Raw genomic sequence first — 15,855 nt, 5'->3', positions numbered from 1 at the left:
GTTTGGGTTTGACATTGGGTGGGAATGAGTCTTTTGGCTGTTATAGGGATGGTAAAAAATTATTAGATTTTGCTGAAACGACCTTCAAGTTATCTAAAATGATTAAATATAACAAAATTTTGGGACAGAACCGTCATTTCAAGTTGTTTTAACCTTAAAGAATTATTATTAAGCCTTCCCAGCAATCGGTTAAAACTTTTCCATGACGACGAGAATTTAAAAGGATAATTCCAGCCGGGTTGACTCAAAGATTCGAGATTTTTACCCACCTAGTGAGTCACATCTAGGCAGTCGATTACTTTTGCATTTACTCAGCCCAAGACAAATCTCAAGATTTGAACGAACAGGGAGAAAAAAGGATTATCAACTTATCCAGAAGCCAGAATCCGAATGGAAGCAAGCAACCGAACAAAGCACGAAATCAGTCCAACCAAATCAATACGCTGCATCGTCAAACTCGGTCAGTCTGTCTGTCTCTGTCTTCTGTACAGACTAACTTTTTATATTTATTTCTTTCTAATGAATAAATGCTATTTAATTCATACAATAGGAGGAGCAGCAATCACTTGTAAAAATGAATTAGAGCAGATCAATGGCAAGAATCTTGAGGTAGTTTGTTCACAGTTGAGGCAATCCATGATGCCTTCTGGAAAGGTCTTTGGAATGGATTGGAGCAAGAGGCCTGGGATTTCAGATGTTTCTTGTAATGTAAATGAGTTTGAACATCAGCTGACTTTGGATTCTCACAAGTTTATTGTTGTTCATGGAGCAGGTATCTTAAATTACACTTGAAATTTTTGCTTGGACGTTAGCTTTTAGAGGAAATATAATTTTGAATTAAAATTTAATGAGATTATATTTCCAATGATGCTTGTTTTAGGTTCTTTTGGGCACTTTCAGGCTAGTAAGTCTGGGGTTCACAAAGGAGGATTGCACCAACCTCTTGTGAAGGCTGGTTTCGTTGCAACACGAATTTCTGTACGTTATACTCCCTAAGTTTCTGTTTTTATGTGGATTATTTTTTACTGACTTGTGTGAGAAAGTGGACCTTTGTATCTTTTGTTTTTGTTTGTTGTGTTTCAGGTTACAACTCTCAATCTTGAAATTGTTAGAGCCCTAGCCAGAGGTAGTAATCTGGACATTATGATGTCAGTCCTCTTAACATATCTGGTCTTCTCTTTATTTTGTGGTAATAATTTGAGTTCGTAAAGTCTATTTAACAGTCTATTTGTGTTGCTGACAAAAAATTTGTGTTGTGCTTGATGTTGTTGTGTGTAATCTATATTCTGCATTAATATAAATCAAAGCTTTTATTGCCTAGAAATACAGATGTCTAAGAAAATTTTCATATAATATTCGAAGCTATGGTAGAATTGGTGTTAGCAATGTGCATTGTCTGACTACAATAGTGTAAGAAGTGTTCTGCTTTTCTTGTGCAGAGGGTATTCCGTCTGTTGGGATGTCTCCATTTTCATGTGGATGGTCAACCTCCGGGAGAAATGTTAGAAGCATCCACCAAGATTGTATTTGTTAGACTTTTCTGCTTCAATTATAGGAACATATTCTATTTCCTCATCTAGACCTTTCTTATGGAGCATCAGTCCTTTCTAAGTTAGGTTCTTGTATTTTTCCAGATAGCTGCAGCTGATTTGTCAGTGGTGGACAAGGCAGTTGAATCTGGTTTTGTACCTGTAAGTTTTGAATTTTATTGTTATAAGTGTTAGTTTATTTTTGTTTTCTTTACTTTCTTTCCAGATATGCCTATTTATTATTTAAACCTCGAAACAATTTGGTGTATATATACATATTCAACTGCCAAAGAGATCTTTTTGTTTGTTTACTTTTGTGCTTGGCAAATTAAACCATTTGAAGTTGGATACCATCCTTCTAACACATCTTCTATCAAGAACCTACATTCGCAAATACTCATGTATGAAGTAAATTAGTGACATCTCATTCTCATTTTTAACAGGACAACTTGTTGTTATTGCTCATACTACCTCTCTAAATGATAGTAGATCATCAGAATAAAAAAAGTAGCATATTATATGTCTTAAATATGTTGATAGTATGTTATAGTGGTGTTGGAAAAGTATGCATTTTTCTTTTATTGGGGCTGTATGGAGAGATATTTTGTATTTGATGATAAGGGAGCAAATAAATAGATTCAGAACATACATTTCCTTGGATATAGTAGAGTTAATATCAATTGTGATTTGCCTTCTAGGTTTTGCATGGTGATGCAGTACATGACAACTTACAGGTTCGATCCCTCTAAATATTAACTAGCATCTTGGTTTTTTCATTAGCATTGACATTTTTTTTTTTTGGTTATTTATACCAGGGATGCACCATATTGAGTGGAGATGTTATTATACGTCATCTTGCAGCAGATTTAAAGCCTGAATATGTTGTTTTTCTTGTATCCTTCATTGATTAAATAATCACTATTATGCATTTGTATCTTGGATGGCATAGTCTTGTGATTGATACAAATTTATGCATGATCAGATTTAGATTACTCATGAATAGTTAAATTCATTTATTTAATTTGTTGTCAAACCTTGACAAAATGAGGGAAATTTATAAAATGAAGAAAAGAGAAAACATGCCAAGTCATGGGAACATAATGAGCCTTTTCCCTCGACGAAATCTATAAAGATAGGAGAATCAAATGCAAATGCATGAGAAACAAACATGATAGTCAAACTCATTGAGTGTACATTTCATCGTAATTATGATATCATGTGAAATATTTTTCTGTTAATATTTTTTCCTAAATGAGTTTTAAAGACGGATGTTTTGGGCGTGTATGATCGGCCACCTGCAGAACCGAATGCAGTCCTTTTGAGAGAAATCAGTGAGCAGTCATTAAAGGCCCTAGATTTTTGTATATGTATGACCATAGTAATTTGTTTTGATGAAAATGACAATTTTCATATTTTACAGCTGTGAATGAAGATGGAAGCTGGTCGGTCATAAAACCGGTTCTTCAAGACATGGATAAGCAAGGTTAGTGATGGGCCTTTTGTGGCATAATATGATTATGGCATCTAAGTATCAATAAAATTAAAATGCTACATCGACTCCTCGTGGGTCAACCATTAAAAGGTGGCAATATTGTTGGTTTATTTTCATTTTCTTGATGAATAAATAATTAAAGAAAAAAGAAGAAGAAAAACTTAACAGCTTAGCATGTGGTTAGTGTTCCAACTACAGTATTGGCTTTAGGGGATGCATTCATTTTTTTCTGCAAATTGCAACAGAAAAGAGAATAAAAACGATTGTCTTTGTTATAGCCATAGTTCTACTAAGTTTTGGTTCCCTGTAGTATCCGATTTTTATATAATTACACTTGATATGCCCTGTTTCATCCCCACCACTTCTTTAGCTTTATTCTCAAACATAGCTAAGGTTAAGGAGGTTAACTAATTGTAACTATGTTACGATATCTTTAGTTTAGGATGTCCAAAGAATTAAGAAGATCCGGCTTTAGATAAGACTAGCAGATTACTTGTTAGTCATGAACATAAATGTTGCTCTACATCTATTTTCACTTAGATCAAGACTGTATATACTAATAATTTCAGCTAGTTAAGCTTGTTAATTTCATTGTGTTAGTGGTATTTCCAGCATCTTATATTATCTTGTTGTCTTGGGAAGATATAATGCTTTTCTTATTAGGCAATAGACTTTGTTTCTGGTATTTGGACCATACAGCAAGCTAATAAAAGTTTTCGCCTGTCAAACAGTAGATTTTACCGTGGCAGCCCATGATACAACTGGGGGGATGGAGGCCAAGATATCTGAAGCTGCAATGATCGCAAAACTTGGAATTGATGTCTACATTGTGAAGGTAATAATAGTAACTTCCAGAGCCATGTTGCTATTTAACTACTGTTCTACCATCATCTTAAATTTAGACTTTGCAGCACTGAGAAATTGAAGTCTTTACAGGCAGCTACAAGCCACTCGTTGAGGGCTCTTATAGGAGAATTAAGGGGCAATATACCCGATGACTGGCTTGGGACAGTTATCCGCATTTTGAAGTAGAAGGGGCTACGGTTAGGACTTTATCTCTGAATATTGAACGTAATTGAGTTTATTCCAAGGGAAATTACATTATTCTGTATGTCAAGTTACGATTACAAGAGAGGCAAAATGGACTTTTTCGTAGTAAGACCATAACGTATACTAATTTGTGTTTTAACAATGATTTGTTATTATATAATTGAAAATTATTTCATTTCTAATTTAAAATTATATAACATAATATGTCATTATTAATACACAAAATTAATTCTAATTATTGTTTTGGGAAGGCCAAAGAACTATTTTCCACCCAAACTATATTGAATTCTCAAAATTTTTCCCCGTTAACTTTGAAAATCTCATTTACCTACTGATGATCATTTAAATATGTTAATTTAAAGGATAAAATCGTCATTTTATATTAAAAATAAACTTAAATATGATTTCATTTCCCCCCTTAAATTTAAAAAACTAACTTTTCTCTCTTAAGCCAAGTTTCAAAAGATCATATTTCCCCCTCAAGGTTTAGTTTCAAAACCCGTTCACTTTCTCCTCCATCTCTCCCTCATGACGGTTTCTCTTCCACCGCCAAGAGATGTCGTTTGGTCTCGATGTTGGATGGATTGGGGTGGAGCTGAGACGGGCCGTCGGTGGAAGAGAAACCGTTGAGAGGGAGAGACGGCCGACAATGGCACCGGAGAAAGTGAACGGGTTTTAAATCTAAACCCTCGAGGGAGAAATGCGATCTTTTCAAACTTGGCTTAAGAAATAAAATGTTAGTTTTTAAACTTTTAGAAGGGAAAATGAGATTAAATTTTCAAGGGTTAGAATTCTGTTAAATTTAACCGATCATGAGTGGATAAATAAAATTTTCAAAGTTAACGGGAGAAACTTTAAGAATTCAACATAGTTTGTAGGGCTAGACTTGAGCTGGCTCGGTAGATTTTTTTTCAAAATTTTTTATACAAAACGATATCGTTTTGATAATGAAAAACGAGCCGAACCGAAAACGAGCCGAGCTCGAGCCGCCCTAATAGTTTGGGTGGGAAATAGTCCTTTGGCCTTTTGGGAAACTTGTTACCAGTTATACAACTTTTCTAACTAATGATTTATGATGTCTAGTGAAACTGACTAAGAGCACTATTCAAGCACTTCTAAGCATTGTTGGTCCTCTTTTTAATAAAATTTTATCTAAAGCTTTTCTCGACCTGAGGATATATATTTTTATTTGATACTGTTAATTCTAAATTTATTGGAGGGTTGAGAATGTGAAAATTAAAATGCAATTACATACAAGACTCAATTATAATATAAAAATTAAAATTAAAAGCAAAATGTAAATTTATTTTCTTTAGAAAATAAGTTCAATTGGTATCTATTATTTTGTTTTAGATAGAAATAAATTAGTGTTACACGAGCTTAAGGCCCATCATCTAGAGTTCCAAATGTCATAAAAGCCTGCCCAACAGATTATTTAGATCTACCAAATCTTTAATAGCCACAATAAGCTAATTCAGAGTCGTCTTTTCCTATAATATATATAGTTCAATCTTATCGCAAATATTTTTACATTCATTTATCACGACTTTATCCTATCCCAATAAGACATGATGACATATACACAAAAACAGAGAGAATGTCAAAACATCAGTACAAGCTAAAACAAAGTTGAAAGTAAGTTTCAGTTTGGAACCTGGGGCGTCTTGACCTTGCCCGGCAGCGAGACATCTACTCGTTGCTGGAGCAACTGCTCGCCAATATGACTACTGATTCTATATCAGCTTTGCTAAATAAATGTGGGAACATTAACTAAATCAGGAAGTAGGAACTGTAAATTGCAAATAAAAACTTAAAAAGATGATTAAAAGCGTATATATGATCTTGCTGGCGGATAAAACTTCTCCACACCAAGAACAAAACCACAGTTCAACCGTCAAGCAGTGCAGTAATTAATCAAACAGAACAAAATATTGTCTATAAATAAATGCCAATAAACAAATGGCATAGTCATCTTATAAGAGGCCACAACTAATCAAGCATCATCTTAAGCATATGATCCCTTCATCTCAAAACCACAAAAACCCCAATAAGCTACACCATCTTATCCTCCATCTTTTGTTCTACGGCCTCCAGCATCTCACATCAAATATACAAGGTTAGTTTTTGGGACCAATGTCCTTCAGGGCACAAATCTGCTCCTCTCCCATTGCAGACATCACACTCACAACAAGATCTTTCCCTTCCTCAAACCCAGACTTGATCTGCAAACAAATCCAAATCAAAACATTATAAATGAAGATCTCTATGGCGAATGGGGAAATCTAAAAAATTGCAGGATAATGATAATTGAGCCACGAAAAGCAAAAGGTTTACGGTAATTCATAAACTCTCCTGCATATATTGATGCTACAGATACTGCTATCATTCTTTAATTTCAAGCAACGAACCCACTTGACAATTCGAGTTGCCCATGGAATCAAAGACAAGATTTACTTTTTGGATACACTCGGGTTTAAAGCTAGTAAACAGGCACTGATCCAACTAATAACCTAAAGATACTGGAGGACATGTTGCATGACTCAAAACTGCTTAGAATTACTATGCAAAACGATTCAAAAATCCCGAAACCACAGCAAAAGCATATGTTTATTAGGAAATTAGTTGGCTAACCTGTGCGAGCAGACTGTCATCAGTTGGGAGCCTCAGGTCATCCTTAGTGTTACCATTCTCAGTCAGCAGACTCACCTGTAATTAGCAGAGCATCAAATTAATCCGAAACCACAAAGACAATCAACCAAACATTACAAAATACAATAAAACCATACAAAGCCATCCTCAGATATATCAATCAGCTGGTAGTCAGTACGATTGACATGTGGAACCTGTAAATCACAAAAACACAGATTACTCTCTTTCAGCTTAGAAAAACATTTGAAAAAAAAGTGAACAAAATTGCATAAAAATAAAAACAAAAGCAGAGTGAATACATCACAGTTGTGGGAGGAGGGAACAATATCTTCAAGCTTCTTTCCATTGAAGATGTCAATTCCAACAAAGTGACACTTAGCATGACCGTGCTTCCCAGTTTTGGAAGTAGAAACCTCCACAACCTGCAAAATAATCGCATCTTTAAGCAATCCTATACTTCCAGAAACAAAACTTCCGTTTATTTTTTCAAGAATCAAGTATAAAAATTTTATACGATCGATATAAATTTAATTATTTTTTTAATAGATCTTCAAATCTAGCTAGATTTTACCACTGAGCAGTGATATGCCGTCAAATAATTTTTCAGATCTTAATTCGACATAACGTCACATCTTAACCATGAATCTAAACAAATAACCAGACTAAGTGAGACCTAAGAAACAAACACAGATCTCAAACACATAAAAATAACAATCTAACAATTTTTTCAAAAACATAAAATATAATAAAAAGGGCATACACGTGTCCAAAAACAGATCTAAACAAAAATACATAATCTAAATTAGAAAGACGGAAAGAAAGAGAGAAGTACCTTGCAGGGACGGTTTTTTATGACTATGTATCCGTTCTTGCGGATGGTACCGGCCTGCTGAGGATAGGTCTTGGAAGCGCCAGCGTCGGCCTTCGACTCGAAGTGGTGCTCCTCGTCCGACATGATTCACGGAGGTTTGAGGCTAAAGTTCAATTAAGGATTTCTAAGAAGAGAGGAGAGAGGAACCGCCCTTCTCTGGGATTTGGATATTTATAGTCAGCTTCACAGAGTGTGGAGAAAATTGGGAGTTCTGTACCATGTAGGGTTTGATTAAAAAAGTCAGCTTTAATTATTAAAGTCGTGTCTGGCCGTTGGATTATGCTTTTGTACAGTCAAGATTTATTTATGTATAAATGCCTCACTTTGCGTTGCGTTGACGCAGAGTCTCGCACGTGCGTGTTATGATCAATGCGTCTAATAATAATTATTTATTTATTAATTGTTTCTTTTTGTCGTAATCTTTTGCGTATTAATTTAAAGGGAGAATGATTATTTTTTTTCCGCAAAATTTAGTTTAATTAGATACAATTAAAAACTTAATCAGTTCACGCTTAAATTATCATAAAACAAAATTTTATTTTATTTTTAATAGTAAAAATAAAATTTAATTAATAAAATTATTGACATATTTTAAAAAGATTTTAATATATAATTTTTTTGATTATTTGTCAACAAAGTGTTATGTCTTCTGATAATAATTAATTAGGGTAATTTAGAAAAAAAATTAACACAAAAACCTAACAGGAGAGTGAAAGTAGAGGATGATGTCAAGCCAATCCAGCAGTGCATGTCTAACATACATTACAATACGAGGAATACAACATTCTACAAGCTACACGCACATACATAATCACTTTTAAACTACTTGCAGCTCGATCAACTTTCAATAAGCATCTCACCGATAATCTTGTCAGCTTCATGCTGCGTTTCAATCAAAGAGATCAACAATGAGACACTTCAAAATTTGGTAATCCGGATTAAGTAGCCGTTAGAAATGGAGCTTCAGGATATATCAGAAGTATGTCATGATCAGCTAAGTTAGTACATTGGGGATTCAAACAAGGAAGCAGCGTAAATAAACAATGCCAGTGACAATCTCCTAAGCTTTTGCAGGAATTTTTGCTCTTTAATCACTCAGAACTTGAACAAATCTGAACGCTCTGATCCTTCAAATCCTTTTCTCAAATAATCTGAATCTTATTAAAATAGGGAACAGACCAAGAGAATCCAGTATTGCCTGCACCCAGACAATTTGGGTATCATAATCAACAAAGTTCCTACTGAATGTCTTTAAATAAGCAACTAAGAAATTATATAGATATCATCTTCATAGACATAGTTTATTACCTCATTTCATCGACCCCTCTTATACGGTCATTTCCTACTTCAACTTCTAACAGAAGCTGATCTCAGGTGGTCAACATCCATTTTGTGAATGAATATCTGAGGAGGCTCTTCTCTAGCAGAAGCAAATTGCACACTGAAAAGATCAAAACCCCTCAGTTGAGTCACAACCACCCTCTCACTATATTGACTGCTATTTGCTAACATGCTTCGTGACAATCGAAACTAAAAAAGGCTTTGAGGAGGTTGTTATAAGGTCACCAAAGGATCTACCGGGTGCAGCAGATACAGAGTTGGAACACAAAGTCAAAGGAGTAGAAATTGCAAATTACAAATGCAAGACAGAAGAAAGCCTATTAGATGGGTCAATGAAGTAGAGGGCACAAGTTTCAGACGTTATTCAGGTGCTAATAGAATGCAGCCAACAGAGGTGCAATTATAGTTGAAGCTTATGTGCTTGGAAAGACAAAGACAAACCAAACCACTTAAGAAAAATAAATACTTGAATCCATGCTTTTTCTACAACATTGTATTCAACAGACAGAAAACTTGAGGAATCTTGAGTGAACCATCAATAATGGAGGCATATGCATGACAAGATAAACTCAAATTGTGATGTTAATTGTGTATGACAGCACATGCATCCTGCCTAAAAAAATTTAGAAACTTAAGCTTCCATCCTACAGACAGATATGAGGTGAAGCAATTTTAACAACTGAAAGCGTATGCATTTATACTCTACCTTAATAAAAAATTTTGACACTTCTACGACCTTAAATTATTCTTTCAGAGGTGCAGTATTATTTCTCAAGAATGCCATGACACAAAAGAGTAATAATACTCAAAGATATAAATTTCAAGCAACAGAAACCCAGCTAAAATATGCAGAGATGTAACAGTAAGGAGTAGTTAACACATAGAAAATGATATACTGAATAGAAGAAAAAAGTCAAGGTAATAGCTAACTTCTCAATAGCTTCTTGGTAAGTATAGCTTGATGCAACAGCAAGAAGTTCTCCCCCATGGTTGCATGATAATGATGCCACACTATTTGGGAATTCTGGTAACTGAAAGTGAGAGAAGGTTAGAGTGATACAAGAATGATATATATCTATCATTCACAATGTTATCATATGTACCATGTGATACCATTAGAACAAGCACCCTACTTATTGACCCAGATTTTAGCATAAAAAAATATGATCCTTCTTTTGATTAAGATTTGATTAACTAACTTCAAGAAAATGAAGCATCTTTTCGTCACTATAAAGTAGGCCTTCATGTAGTTTCTTAAGCAATGAATAGCAAATACTTAAATTTTGTCTTCTTATTTCCCTCCTGCTCTGTTGTCTTCTCTCCTAATTTTTTTTCTTTGTTCAAAATCTCTCTAGTCCAATTCCTAACTTACCAAACTCTTTTCCTAACAAATTCTTTATTTAAAATTATATCCTTTCTTCTTGTGTCTCTCCCTATTCTTCTCTTCTACATCTCTCAACCTTAATTCTTTTTCTTCCTTCTTTCCGTTTACTGTCCTATATTAAAGCTGCTGATAAAAGTAGGATTAAAGTCCCAAATTGAATTATTTCCTCAATTTTCCAAACATATAAAAAGCATTGCATTCATTGTAAACCATCATGTGCAAGTCTTATAAAGAATCATATGAATATACCTCAAATAGTCTTCTTTTATTTTTGGCATCCCATGCAATAACATAGCCCTCATTATCGCCAGTAAAAAACAGATCATCAATGCTACAGCAAAAAAGCCTAATTGTCAATGAAAATTTCAACAATCTATGGGAATCACGCAGATTAAAATATACTTACAATGGATTGAATACAATATCATTCACTGAGACTACATGATATATTCCATTCTTTGACTTTGGATGACATCGAAAAGTATACCTGGAAGAAGGTAAGAGACGCATAAGATAACATGTCCTCTGGGCACTTTTGCATTCACACTTATACCACAAACACAAAATGGCTTTTAGGTATAGCATGCAATATTAAAAATTCTAAACAGCTAGATTCTGAAACCTGAAGGTAAAACCTTAATGCAACAATCAGATAGAAAATATGGATTCCCTGTAACATAGATGTAGCTCTGAGTTTAGTCAAATATTATAACACTACCTTTAACTGTTGATTATACATTAGAAATGGACAACAAGGAACCCTAAACCATTGTGGAGCTTCAACAACTTCATATGGAATCTACTACTGATAAAAAAAAGGAACACAAACAAACTTGATTTCAATTAGGACATGCAGTTAAATGAATCAACAAAATTTATAAAATTGAGATGGTCTAATGGTCAAAGTTTAGCCAGAATTCATCTGATGTGCACCTGGGCTTCTCATGAGCTATGAAAGATGATAATATCCATTGTATTTCTTGAGAAACTTTTAGTAAAAATTTTCACAACAGAAGAAAGAGTACAAGGCATTTAAAGAAGAAAAAATTGAAAAACCATTAACAAATGGAAGTGTATCATGTTCTGAGTTTCCAACTATAAGCTAGTAAAACAATTACCAAAATAGAAAAAATAAACAACCTACCCGCTGTTATTTGAATCAGATGGATCAGAGATGCCCACTGCTACTCGTCCATCTGTTGATCCAACTATATATCCTGCACAAACATGAATTCTTCTTCAAACAGCTATGTAACAAATTTAGAAAAAATTGACCTAATTACAACATCAAATCATATAAATCACAAAAATCTGTTCTAACATGGCATCTATGTTTCCTAGAAAACAAATCAAAAAGCTAATTTAAAACTGATAATTTTCAATACATAGAATCTATAACTCAGAACTACACTTAAATCTGAAATTTTAAAGGCAGAGCAAACATAAGTATCCAAGAATTAAGTTCATTATATAACATACAGAACTTCCAACTAAATAGTCACTACCTTAAAATGAGGGTGTCCACATCCAATATAACAACAATGTTTACAATAAGCATAATAGAAAAATCTACAAATTACCATACCTCTGGCATAAGGAATTGAACTGACACATTTTATTTGGGCATCCATTAGTGATTCATTTGATAGTACTAAGCTGTCTAAGTTACGTAAGTCGTAAATATTTACTGATGCTCCAATTGCTACAATCAACTCAAAGCCAGACAGTGACATGGAATCCACCTCTCCACCTAAATTTCTCTGATAAGCCAAAGACATCCCCATGCGCGTGTCCCAGGACATTATCTTCTTATCCAAACCAGCAGTAAGTAGCTGCCCTACAGCAGTCCAATATAAGGAATTATATAATACTTGTTCATAAGAAGATAACTGAGAAGACAGAGATAGGGTATGTTCCACAATCATATGTAGGAGATCGAAGTGCAAGTCATTTAGGATGAAGTAACAAAAACAGACACTATTCAGTTACATGATAACCTTAAACATGATCCCAGCATTGTCCTTAGGTTTTGTGCAAACAGCCAAAGTGCTTCTCATGCAGAACTTCTTTTCATGCCATTTGAAACCCCATAATCTGTAATGAATGGGAGATGACCAAACCACTAATACGTTACTTCTTGTGGACCAGTATGACACTAGTGATTGAAATATTCAGATGATTAAGGCTGATCATAAGCACTAAAATGTTAATCCGTTAAAGGACCTAAGCACAAAATTTTTAAGCATTTTTAAAAGGGGGTAAAAAGCTAACATTTTTTACAAGCTAAGAAACCTAGCTAAATTGACTCCAATGACTATCATTTCTTGGTATTGAGAGCTGAGAATAATTGGCATGCAATCTATATGAAACTTAGGATCTTTTACATGGTTTTAAAAACTGGATTGGACCGGCTGCTCTGATCGGTTGGGCTGTAGCCCATCAACAAAAATGATTCCGGTTTGCTTGAAAACCAGGTTTGACCTGGTTAGTATAATTTTTTTTTTTTTTTAAATTTCATTAGTGGCATTTGAACCCTAGACCTCACCTATCAATTTTGAGCATTTATATCATCAAACTAAATTTATTTTTATTTTAAAATAATTCAGCTGATATATTTAATGAAAAACTTTACAAAATTGTTTTAATTATTATTTTTAAATAACTAACCGATCTGAGTACCGATTGGATTGAACCGCCCCGTCCACCGGTCAATGTCCGGTCCAGTCCGAAAACATTGATCTTTTATACAAGATTGTTGCATACATAGTTGATCTCTATATCCACTGTAAAAATTTAGTATTTTAATATTTTTAAAAATAGTCAATGGGTACCTCATGTTTTACATTCCAAGTGAGCGAGTCATATAAACTAATTTATCCCAACTAAATGCTCCTCATTTTACAAGCATAATTGAAGTGTTATTAGTAAAGTTACCAGATTCATCTGAATACTGAAGACATGTTGCAATATCATCATGATATCCAATTGTGTCATGCATTCCCGAATTCAAGTCACACCTATAAAAATAGGCTCAAAAGGAATCAATATATATCTTGATATTTAACTTGCAATTTGACAAATAAAGAAAAATATTCCATAATTTGGTAAAAGAAAAAATTTATTGTTAAGCGTTTCAGGTATCTTATCCAGCAATAGACACAAGCAACAAGCTGAAAGAATAAGACTTCAGGCAACCTTACAAACTTGAAAAAGTAAACTTAACAAAAAGACAAAATCATGCAAACTACACAAACATATAGTAAAAAGAGAGAATTTTATCACGCACAACTTGACAGGAATTTAAGGAAGGCTGTATAATCTTTCTTGAAATGGTAATATGGACAGAAATCTTCTGTGGTTTAGGCATGGTAATCCTCTCTCCGTTTAGCTTTGCTTTTCATAAGGAAGTTTAAGAATTGAGAGTTCACTTTCCAACAAATCCCATTGTCATCATAGACCATTAAATTGATGATGAAAGTTATGCTAAATGCACCACTTTTCATCAAAAGTTCTGGTTCTACCATAAAAAGAATTTAAAGTGTCATATTGTAGCTAACATTTGAGCATTGTGAATTGTAAAACATCTAATCTTGAACATTCTTGATTTTTATAGTTCCAGTTTAGTGATACGGATGTGCATTCTAATTCAAATTCTCTTCTATCAAATTAAATTATAAACTTAACGAAAATGAAAAGTGAATATCGGTTTGAGTTTCAGTAATGTAATACAACAAACCTTCTAATTGAACCATCAGAGCCAACACTAAAGGCCCCGTGGTCTTTTTGGAAACAACAATCAAGAAGTGCAGCTTCCGTGGGAGACACTAATCTAACCAGAGAACTATCCACATCATACAATCGAAGACACTACAAATAAACAGAAATCTTAAGTCATCAACAAATTTAGATGAAAAAATCATAATTGTAAAAAAAATAAAAATTACTTACAGTATCCCATGAAGAAATTAGGAGATTATTTGAATTTGGAGCAAATCGGATTCTGGAAATGGCGTCGCCAATCTGGTTCTCGAAATCCAAAGAAACTCCATTCATTTCTGAGATTTAAGGACTGAGTTCTTGCTCCCAACCGAATTTTAATTCTACTCCTCCATGCTCATTTTCATGCACCCTTTGAGTAATTAGTTGAACGTACAGTGTGTGGAGCGAACCGACCCTTGTAAAGGTTTCAGGCTTCTCATTCAGAGACTTATGATATTCATTTCAGCCGCTCAATAGCATCGCTTGTCAAGAAAAAATAAAACCCTAATTCCTTTTTCTCTTTCAATGTGGTTGTCCTTCGGGTTTGAGTGTGCTAAACTGAAAAATTAAAAATTAAGTTCCCGCTCGTGTTGACTACAAAAGATAAATTAAGGGTAAATTAATTAAAATAATTATTTTATTAAAAATTTAAATATTTCCAAATAAACTATTAAAATTATCAGAAATAATTAATATTATTTACTTTTTTATAAATTTAAAAAATTAGTAAATTTTTTATAAATAAATTTTAAAATATTATATTTTTTTTTCTTTTTTCTTTTTCAACGTCTTTTCTAACTAATGTCTTCTCTAACTAACTTTTTTTTTTTTACTTGTTTTCAACATTGTCTTCAGATTAAAGATGACAAAAAACCTAATCAAGCTTAATTTTTAGTGGATAAGAAGTTTAGTCCTATAAAAAAGCTGATGGTGCTTAATCATTGCTAATCAACTCTTGTTATTATTTATGACATATTTTACAGTTCGACATTTTTTACAAAAAAATATATGTTTATATTTCTTAGTATCATTAAAAATTCATTTTTAGACACATTAAAAATATATTTTTTTAATTAGTTTTTCTAAATTAAATACAATTATCTTTTGCAATTACTGAATTACCCATCTGGTTCAATATGTTATATATATATTTTTTTAAATTTACAAATGAATACCGATACAATATGTATTTTATATGCAGACCCATTTGAGAAAGCCCATTTGAAAAAGCTCTACTGATATAAATTATGAGAGAACAAAATTTCTAATCCTTTTCATGAAAGTTTAGTTTATTTACAGAATTGTGAATTGTGCAGTCATGCACCAGCTGAACATTCAAACATCTAAAAAAACAAACTTCAATTACTCAAAGACATTGCTTCTGTCCTAAAGAAATCAAACTTTACATCTGCAAAACTAGACATTTCTCCATTATCCTTATACTCAACGTTTGCTATTGCTCCATTATCATAAACATCTAGATATTCTGGCTTCGCAACCAAGATCTGTCTCTGTAGAGGCACTCAGCTGAACTGTATCCTGTGATTCTATCATCACAAGGTCTGTCAGAACATTGCACAATGTTGCTCACAATCTCCCGTTTCGCCTCATCACTTACTGCATATCTGTCAGAGAAGAGAATCATCTCCAAGCACTAGTTACCTGAGTTTGAACCCCTGTAACGTTTGTAAAACCTTTTAATTAATTACTTAAAAAAAAAAAAAGAAGGATCTTCAAAGAAGCTCATTAGTATAGCAGACCATCTACAGTATATAACAGA

At 33.4% G+C, this 15,855-nt stretch overlaps 2 protein-coding genes across 3 annotated transcripts; one reads left to right on the top strand and one right to left on the bottom strand.

The window, feature by feature from the left end:
- Window positions 1–236: 236 nt before the first annotated feature.
- LOC123213209 (isopentenyl phosphate kinase) lies at window positions 237–4,188 on the top strand. 2 transcript variants are annotated; one of them, XM_044632597.1, is made up of 12 exons: window positions 237–460; window positions 551–772; window positions 881–978; window positions 1,084–1,126; window positions 1,440–1,501; window positions 1,635–1,691; window positions 2,228–2,263; window positions 2,345–2,422; window positions 2,794–2,860; window positions 2,950–3,012; window positions 3,756–3,856; window positions 3,958–4,188. In XM_044632597.1, exons 1-12 carry the CDS (start codon window positions 391–393, stop codon window positions 4,051–4,053), a joined length of 993 nt encoding a protein of 330 aa, XP_044488532.1. In that variant the 5' UTR covers window positions 237–390; the 3' UTR covers window positions 4,054–4,188. The 2 variants fall into 2 exon arrangements, with proteins under 2 accessions (XP_044488532.1, XP_044488531.1); XM_044632596.1 differs by having other exon boundaries at window positions 242–460; window positions 3,753–3,856.
- A 1,654-nt stretch (window positions 4,189–5,842) lies between these two features.
- Window positions 5,843–14,411, bottom strand: LOC123214371 (mitotic checkpoint protein BUB3.3-like). Its single transcript, XM_044634111.1, has 14 exons — window positions 14,265–14,411; window positions 14,053–14,183; window positions 13,251–13,333; window positions 11,902–12,153; window positions 11,461–11,533; window positions 10,723–10,803; window positions 10,566–10,647; window positions 9,863–9,963; window positions 8,944–9,032; window positions 7,553–7,680; window positions 7,020–7,142; window positions 6,858–6,914; window positions 6,703–6,777; window positions 5,843–6,293 (listed from the first exon to the last, which is right to left on the bottom strand). The coding sequence occupies exons 1-14, from the start codon at window positions 14,367–14,369 to the stop codon at window positions 6,189–6,191; spliced, it is 1,485 nt and encodes a 494-aa protein (XP_044490046.1). The 5' UTR covers window positions 14,370–14,411; the 3' UTR covers window positions 5,843–6,188.
- Window positions 14,412–15,855: the final 1,444 nt, after the last annotated feature.

This window comes from Mangifera indica, chromosome 4 (assembly GCF_011075055.1).
Source record: "Mangifera indica cultivar Alphonso chromosome 4, CATAS_Mindica_2.1, whole genome shotgun sequence".
Taxonomy (NCBI): domain Eukaryota; kingdom Viridiplantae; phylum Streptophyta; class Magnoliopsida; order Sapindales; family Anacardiaceae; genus Mangifera; species Mangifera indica.
The sequence above is the reverse complement of the archived record's forward strand: the minus strand, read 5'-3'. Positions and strand labels throughout refer to the sequence as shown.

What these genes read in the sequence shown, in the direction of transcription:
- LOC123213209 (XM_044632596.1), top strand. Translation starts at nt 391, where the DNA reads ATGGAAGCAAGCAACCGAACAAAGCACGAAATCAGTCCAACCAAATCA. An exon ending in GGTCAACCTCCGGGAGAAAT is followed by an intron (nt 1,502 to 1,634) that starts GTTAGAAGCATC and finishes GTATTTTTCCAG; the next exon opens with ATAGCTGCAGCTGATTTGTC. An exon ending in CTGAATATGTTGTTTTTCTT is followed by an intron (nt 2,423 to 2,793) that starts GTATCCTTCATT and finishes TGAGTTTTAAAG; the next exon opens with ACGGATGTTTTGGGCGTGTA.
- LOC123214371 (XM_044634111.1), bottom strand. Translation starts at nt 14,369, where the DNA reads ATGAATGGAGTTTCTTTGGATTTCGAGAACCAGATTGGCGACGCCATT. An exon ending in TAATTTCTTCATGGGATACT is followed by an intron (nt 14,184 to 14,264) that starts GTAAGTAATTTT and finishes GTTTATTTGTAG; the next exon opens with TGTCTTCGATTGTATGATGT. An exon ending in TCAGTATTCAGATGAATCTG is followed by an intron (nt 12,154 to 13,250) that starts GTAACTTTACTA and finishes GGACTGCTGTAG; the next exon opens with GGCAGCTACTTACTGCTGGT.